This window comes from Vollenhovia emeryi, unplaced genomic scaffold (genome assembly GCF_000949405.1).
Source record: "Vollenhovia emeryi isolate VEMERY1.0 unplaced genomic scaffold, V.emery_V1.0 DF939142.1, whole genome shotgun sequence".
NCBI classification, from domain to species: domain Eukaryota; kingdom Metazoa; phylum Arthropoda; class Insecta; order Hymenoptera; family Formicidae; genus Vollenhovia; species Vollenhovia emeryi.
Window position 1 is genome coordinate 256,274 of NW_011967224.1, and position 8,558 is coordinate 264,831.

The window sequence follows — 8,558 nt, forward strand, 5'->3', positions numbered from 1 at the left end:
GCTATGGTATTTTGATTCGCGAATTTTAGGACACCCTGTATATAATATACGTATGTCACTTGCGCGCGAATTGACAATTTTTGGTTTCATTTTACAAATCTTGTCAAATGGAGCGAGGGGAATGTATTTTGCCTCTGAAATATCTTTTTTAATACACTTTTATTTTACTAGCTGTCAAAACATGTTGATATTATAAAGGGACGTGTCTTACATTTATAGTGAAATTACGAAGCAAAACGTAGAGTATGTACGTGTAACAGGCTTGATATGAAAATCATTTAAAAAATAACATCGCTCGTATTTTTCTTGCGACGTGGAAAAGCTTGTCTGTCGCAGGATACATACGTATAACGCATATATTACAAATATTTTACGTTAAAACTCTTGTCTATGATACATCTTCTTGCATGTCGCGCGTAATTACTTTTAACAATCGTGAATTTCGGCGATTTAGAGGAACAACGGTCAAAGTCGATAAAGTTTCATGTTGTTTCACAACACGTGTAAGTTTCGAATCATTTTTAAAGCTACAATATATCGGTAATTGAGGAATAAGCGGTACGTTAATCGTTAAATTTAAACGCCAATATTTCTCTTACTTTGTAAAGTTACGATAATACACTATTACAATGAAAAACGACTGTTGTTAAATGGTCGTAAACCATGACGCTATCGCAACAGTTTCTATGGAAGATACCTTTGCGCTTTAATACTTTTTAACCTGGTTAACTGTGTGATCAATGAATTGTACACTTTACCCCGAGCTCGATATTAATAAGATCCACTTTCTAGTGATTAAAAAAGTTTACAAGGGCATTATTAATAAATCACGCTGTACTGGCTAAAAATACTGTATGCCGTAAATAATTAAATTAACATTACCTCGAATTTATCGAAGATTTTCTATCCTTTTATCGACCGGCAAAGTGATTAAAATGGTTATATACCTTGAAGCTACCGCAATATGTGGGCAGATTTCAATTTGCGGGTTAAATAAAAAAGAAAGCGACTTTTATCATTGCTGTTTAAAAACGTTTTTACGAGCTGCGGGAAACTGGGTCACACTTCGTCAGCGCATTGTCGCTATTGCCGATTACTTTTCCACGGTTCTTTTACGAATGACATCAAAATATCGGCACATTAATGACACATACAACATTATGTTTAGTGGTGCGCTAAGAGTTTAACAGACAACAACGTATTTCCAGAGTTGCTCGACTATGCAAGGCGTTTGGGAATTGATCCCGATGCGGAACCGCACCTTCTGGACTTGGCCCGCGAGGGTCTTATGGCAGCCCTGCCTAAGGGATGGTCCCCATGCTTCCACGAGGCCAGTGGTGCCTGGTATTATTATCAGGAATCCACCGGCACCACCACCTGGGAGCATCCCCTAGATGCAATTTACAAAGGGCTCGTGGAACAAGCCAGAACTGGCAACAAGAGGCAACTGAGCCTTGGTACGTGTCACGATACGTTACGTTCAATTTGCGAGTCTCTCTTATTTCAACAGAACTATGGTAATATATCGCATCCTTTTATATTTCTTTATCTCATATAGATCGTTTACAGTCGCCCTTACGGCTCTTTCTCCTTTAAATAGCGACATCTTAATAAATGACACAATGTTGGAAATAAAAAACTACTTGTGTTATTTAAAAAACAGTTAAAAATCAGTTCATATAAAATTATTATGTGTTGTATCAAAAATTCGAGGATAAAAATATTAAATATAATAATGAGCTTGTTATTCATTTAAAAAATATATCTCGTATGCGGTTTTATAAACCCGCAGAAAGCCATTTCTCTGCCTTGACATCGTTTCAATTAACGTAATGGAATGATGTCCACAAGCTTTTCCACAAGCTTTCGTCATAACTATTTCAATTCCCGAGAGATTAAGTAATTTAATATACAAGTTGACGTTAATCGCGCGTGTGCCATACACACGTCATTTAATACCCAACACTGTTGATGCGCATCGTACGAATGCTTCACAATAATCCGTAAAATCGTGCAACTTGGCAATGCAATGCCTTGGCTTTGCGTCAAAATTACGAGGAACATACAACCATATTTTTAGATTCTTCTACAACATATCAGCCATGAATGATCGCGCCACAGCTGAGATCTTCGCGCGATTTTAATGCACTGCTTCTCGCGCTTGTACAAAATTTTATAACATCGCTGGAACGACTTTGCGATTCAACAAATATACAGTATTTTGTGTTTTTACGAACTGAAATAGCTGCGACGAAAGCTTGTGGAAAACGTCATGAAACAAATATTCTTTCATGTTAAAAATTTTATGTACGCGTATCTTAAATTTCTTTCAAGACCACTTTGATCGTACAGTTTATTAATATACATAGATGAGATTGTTAAACTCGTGGTTTTCGTATAAATGCAATTACATACAAATCAACGTGTTGCTAGAAAAGTATGGAATAAAATTTAACAATTAAAATGTCATAACAAAGGAAAATAAAAGTTAAAATGGTATTTACGTTTATAACAGCCGTTCAGTTTAATAATAACATTAGAAAGAATAACTGCAAAACTTCTATTCTTAATGATTATAATATGCAGTAGCTCTGCTGTCTACATCTGTTTCCTGAATCAGTTGAATCAACTCACTCAAATAAACGGATACTGTGCCGTTCAGAAGTGTTACATAAATGATTAACAATTTCAAGACCTTGACTATTACTGACTTCGAATGCTTACGATCACTCCTCACTTTTTGCAACAACCATGTTTGTGTAATCTAACGCTGTTATTACTAAGATACATATATGAGTTTTCTTCAATTTCTTATGAAATTTTGATCGAAAACTAATGCTCTCCACAATGGAAAACGACGACAATTTTGTCAACATTTGTAATCTTACCCTTCAATTTTTTAAATAATTGCAACAGAAACTAAAACGAGTAATATTCCAATATTTTGTATATAGTTTTATCATTTTTCACGTTTTTTTGCGTTAAAAAATTAAAAATGTTCTTCTTTAACGAACAAAGAAAATCTCGCGCTTTTATGCATAAAATCTTTCCTATACTTTCCACTTATCTTTGTATATATGTTTGCTCCAAACATGAATTTGTACTGTTATACATTTATTGGTAGCGTATTTAGTAGTAAAAGAGCTAATTAAATATTACGAAAATGTAGTAATAGAATAAAATGGAAAAATTATTTTTGCAGAAGAGGATTCCAAGACTACAGCCAAAGATCTTGAGTCTCACGAGGACGCGACTTTGCCAAAAGAAACGATTATTCCGAAGGAAACTATTAAAGAAACTGGCCATGCGAAACCTAGCATGACAGGCACTAAAATTCCTATGAAACTGGCACCTCTACGGAAAGTGGAAAAAATCGACAGTTCGCGCAAAAAGGAACGTCCCTCCTCCTTCGATAGGCTTCAATCAACGAGGGAAAGTGACTCAAAATCCGACAACGCAATGTCCTTGTCCAGCGATCGGGCCTCGAGAGATTATACAAACTTGAAGTTTCAAGACCCAAAATTTTACGAGTGCCCTAAACTGCTCGAAACAAGAGACGCAACTGCAGCAACCACGGCAATCGCTGCGGCAACAACGGCGAAAAAAGAGCTTGATCTGAAGGAAGTGCTGAAGAGATCCGAGTCGCTGAGTCCGTGGCATGAGAAAGATTGGGAGCAGCTCTCCAGCAAGTTCAGTTCAGAGGAGAACATAATCGACATTGACAAGCTCAGTGCCAGTACGTTGTCGAGACCGGAGAAGCTTGAGAAATTCGACAAGGAAAAACACCCGAGTCAGTTGGGTCAGCAAAAAGAGTTGACACTTAGTGGTGGTGGCTCAATGTTTTTGAAAAGTAACAGGAGCAGAGATACAACGCCTAGTCAAGATGGTGGCAAGTTGGAGGACTTCCGGACATTGACAGTCTCCGATGAAACCAATAACACCGTTGGTGACAGACCCAAATCCATTCTAAGGGAGAAACAATTTGAAGATGGTACAACTGTGTATATATCTGAATAATTTTTTTAGGATATTTTCTCGCCCTCGTATTTATTGTAGTTTTTTATACGGTAACTATACCTAGCGTAGTCTATTTGAAAATATAGAAACATCTCCGATACCTTTTGAAAACAAAGATATTTATGTCTCACGATAAATGAAAGCAAAAAAAAAGTGATAATTTAAGCACGCAAAGATTTAATAGAAACCTCGAGTAATTTTTCAATCCTTGAATTAGCATTAATACAATTTTGCCGCTGTAATTTTTTTGACTTTTATCCGACTGTTGATAGACGATCGACCATTGGATGAAGAACGTAAAAGCGTGCGCTTTGACCTGGAAAAGGAATTCAACATCAATTTTACGTATTCAGAGTCCGAAGACGAATGGGACTCTGAATCTGAAGATAAGAATCCGCGGACATCGGCTGTAATCAGCGATAAACTTACTAGTACCATTTTGTCTTCATGGAAATCTACTTCGCAAAATGTCGACGACAACGACGACGACGACAAGAACGACTATTTTACTGAGAAAGAACAGGATAAAATGGATTCAGAGATCAGCAGGGAGAATTTCTCCGTAGATAAAATCGAATCCGTATCGAAAAACGCTAAAATAGTTGGCAAGAGATTTCTCGTGCAGAACGTTTCGGAAAATGAACACCGTAGTCAAATGACTAAGAATACCCTAGAAAGGGATAACAGTTTTGATTTTCTACCTAATAAATTAGGTGAAAAGGTGAAAAACATTGATATAGTGTCAAAAAGCGAAACCGATTGCAGTACTGCGAAAAGCAGTGATTCCGATGAGATACGCAAAACAAAACTAATTGAGAAAGCGAAGCACGCAACAAATCGCTTGTCGAATCGACAATTCGAAGATGACGAATCGTCTGATCACATGTCGAGGTTTAATCAGAATTACGCGCAGAAGGAGCGATTTGTCCGACCAAAGCTAGAGTACTCTCCAAGTATTGACGATACGAAGGTGAAAATGAATAAAGAACACGAGGAAGAAATTGAAGCTTTCGGGATCGAGCTCGATATTAAGCTACAGGAAAAGAAGAAGGAACTTGAGGAAAATTTCAGGCAACAGAAAATCTTAATACAGCAGTTTTTGGATCAAAAATTGGAAGAAATGAAACAGGAAATGGCGCAGAAGGTACTTCTTTTTTTTTATTGCAACGTTCCAAAATATTTGTTAAGTTAAGGTGAATTTTAATCATCGTGAATCTGTTTTCCGTAGGAAGAGCAAGAGGTACAAATATTGATCAGTGAAATGGATCAGGCCAGGATGGAAAATTTAAAGAAAGTCCGCACGGAACTGGAGGTCTGCTATGAAAAAGAGAGACAAGAAATATTGGCCAATCTCAAGACAGAACTCGACGAGAGAAAAAGGGAACTTCTGGAGTTGCGGAGTCAGGAGATGGGCAAGCTGGAGAACGAGCACGAGCGTGATCTCGGTGAAGAAAAGCTCGCAAAGTTGAATGAATATGAGCTGAGGAAGCAGCATACCGAAAGACTCGAAGTCTTTAAAAAAGAGCTGGAAAAGGAATTCGAAGATGTAAGAAACGAACTGAGAGTACAACAACGAGAAAAAATCACTAAGTTCACCGAAGATCACGAGCAGTGTTTAGCCGAGATTCTTCGTGACTTTAGAATGGATGTAAGTGTCTAATATGTACCGTACATATATTAAATGTAAGAGACGATCTGTTAGTAATCAATATGTCACTATATGTATATACCAATTTTCAAAAATGACAAATTTATTACCGCAGTAAAGATTTTAATAATAAATAATCTTGCCAAGTCTCTAATAATTGTGTATGTGTAATTGTTTTCACATGCTTTTATGATATAATAAATGGCATAAAGATTCGTACACGTTTTAAAGGATTTTGATCACTTGCGAGCGCGAGGATACATGAACATAATTCGGTCGCTGCTATTTTAGGAAGCTCTCGCTCGTAAAATGTACAAAGAGCGACTGGAAGAAATCCGCGCGGATTTTGCACGAGACGCCGAGAAGGAGGCGAGACGACAGACCGAGCGGGCTCTTCAGCAAGAGAGTATCGACTTTGAAAAGATGCGCTGCGAGAAGCGACTGCTGCAGGATAAGTATACGGCGCTCAAGGAAAAGTATATGAAGCTGAAGAACGACGTTCGCCTCGCGGTGGAGAGGAAGAGCAGGAAAAAGGAGGGCTATGCCACGGCGTCAGAAACCGAAAGATCGACATCCACTAGAACGAGGACAGACAAGACCGATTCGTCGGAACAAAAGTGAGTTTTCTCAATACAAGCGAAGTCGAGACCCATGATCTCAAGTACGAACGTTCGCACGTTGAAAGAAAATAAATGATAAATAAAAGTTACACGGTAGAAGGAAGGTGTATAGCACTGGTAACATTGTTTGAAAACTGTTCGAGACTATTTCCGCATTCTTCATGAGGAACCCTTCCTCATTCGCGGCCTTGTCTTTTATGCTAGTGACCGAATGACCTGATAGACGAGGAAAAACGAGTAACGATGTCTATCTCGTGATTGTAAGCTTTTAAATAGCGGCCGCACAATTTAAATGGTTCGGTAAAATTAAATAATCATTACTTCTTACTTTAGCTTGCTGATCTGTCTCAGCAAGTATACATTCGATGTATAATATTGTTTATCGTTAACAATAACAGCGTGCAATAATCAACGTCTGTAATTCTTATTGTTAGTATAAGCACGCTCGGCGTACAGCACAAGCATGCCATTTTTCATGTTACATCTCATTAATATTTTCTACCCTTTGTTACGTAATGACTTAATTACCCCATGTTTTTATAGTAATTGGCGAGATTTTTAGCAGGCTACATTTCAATTGCGTTGTTTTCTCCAAAGCTACTAGCGACACTAACAAGGCTCGTTTTTTTTATAAGTTTCATTTGGACATAACGAAATAAGTAGATTATCCTCGTCAAGTCGCCCAAGAGAGGTGGAGGTGTGATCTTAACTTTCTTTTTTTTTGTTTGCAAATTGGAACGGTACATTCTTTCTTGCTACAAATCCATGCGGCGAGGATAATTGACTTGTGCGAGAAAAGCTGATAATTGATAAATATACTCTCGCTAGTTCTATACCAAAACACCACTGTTGCACGTTCATTTTCGATACCACATTAGTATCCTTCACATTAGTACCTTCGCAGTCTATATCGTCTATATCGTCAGTCTTTGTTCGTTGAGCAACGCGCGGCGCATATATCCTTGTTAAGAACACGATCGGATTGTGAAGGTACTCCGTCATGTTCATACGATTCGCCCTAATGTCTGGCTATAGGCCTTAAATCGTGCTCGCAGTACTCCGCTGAAGAACGCGCGCTCGAGCCCAGTAACAAACGCGAAATCGCAGGACAGCCAGAGCGCGAGCGAGCAAGTTGAAGAGCAAAACGAAAATCCGGAAAGTTCAAGGAGTCAGAATGCAATAGCGGCATTTCAGAAATACGCGCCCACCGCCGCTGGCCTGAAAAGTACCGCAAAATTTGAGTCTGACGATACGACTACCGCCAGCGAGACCAACACTAACATGGTAACGAAGAAGAAGAAGAGCTTCAGCAAAAGAGCTACTTCGAGTGCAGGACGTTCGAGCGGTAGTAATAACAACAATGTGGAAAATCCGGTGGAGAACATTAGAAAACAGCTCAAGAAGCTAGAAGACCTCGGTGACCAATTACCGAGCAACGAAACGGCCTATACTGTGCGATATCCTTTTCAAGATAAAGGTGATTGTTTTAAACTTATCTCGCGCGATGTATGTATTGTGCAAAGGATACCTGATTCTTTTTTTTTCCACGCGAATATAAATTTTTCTCCTCGAAAAAATCTCTAAAGATTTACTCTCAACTTAAACCGTGTCGGATCAAGATCAAATCAATTTGAAAAATACAATACTATTTGTATCGTTTCAAGAGTAATACGCAGTTTCTTTCGGAAACAGAAATTGACTGTGTTTCATGAGCTAAACATATAATTCAATTCCTTTCTATCACTTTTACTCCCATAATATGAATACAAAAACTTGAGCAGTAAAAATATATTAATGCAAATTACGAAAGAATTGATTAATTTCGATGTTCTAAACTATGTTATGTTTATAATAAATAATAATAAAATCTTGAATTTCAGAAAATATACGTAACACGTTTTCACATGTATTTATATGTACATTTGACAATTGTAAATAAGTGTACTTTTATATATGTGTATACTTTTTGAGATTATTATAATATCTCTCGTTGATCACATTGCCCTTTTCTACCTTTGTTATAAAATATATCACCAAATGTCACAAGATTATACAGGGTGAGTCTTTCCATATCCGACAAAATTTTTGAGAAGGTAGAACGGATCGAGATGAACGGAAAAGTCCTGTACCATGTTGCAATTTTCATAATAGTTAACGAGTAATTAATTATTAAAAATCGTTGTCTTAGGCCGGCCTACCGCCCAATTCGAGCGCGTGGCAAGATGTGACCGCCCGGCGATCGATATTGCTATGCGCACATCTCGCCACGCGCT

At 37.8% G+C, this 8,558-nt stretch overlaps 1 protein-coding gene across 2 annotated transcripts in view; it reads left to right on the top strand.

Annotated features, from left to right (window-relative positions):
• LOC105566714 (centrosomal protein of 164 kDa-like) overlaps positions 1 to 8,279 on the top strand; it is a 12,852-nt gene extending 4,573 nt beyond the window's left edge. The window contains exons 2-7 of one of the 2 annotated variants that reach the window (XM_012020932.1): positions 1,209 to 1,457; positions 3,203 to 3,991; positions 4,290 to 5,161; positions 5,246 to 5,665; positions 5,957 to 6,282; positions 7,341 to 8,279. In XM_012020932.1, the coding sequence (XP_011876322.1) occupies positions 1,209 to 1,457; positions 3,203 to 3,991; positions 4,290 to 5,161; positions 5,246 to 5,665; positions 5,957 to 6,282; positions 7,341 to 7,869 (3,185 nt within the window). In that variant the 3' untranslated portion in view covers positions 7,870 to 8,279. Of the gene's footprint in view, positions 1 to 1,208; positions 1,458 to 3,202; positions 3,992 to 4,289; positions 5,162 to 5,245; positions 5,666 to 5,956; positions 6,283 to 7,320 lie in introns of both variants that reach the window. The other variant, XM_012020933.1, reaches the window with a different exon arrangement.
• Positions 8,280 to 8,558: the final 279 nt, after the last annotated feature.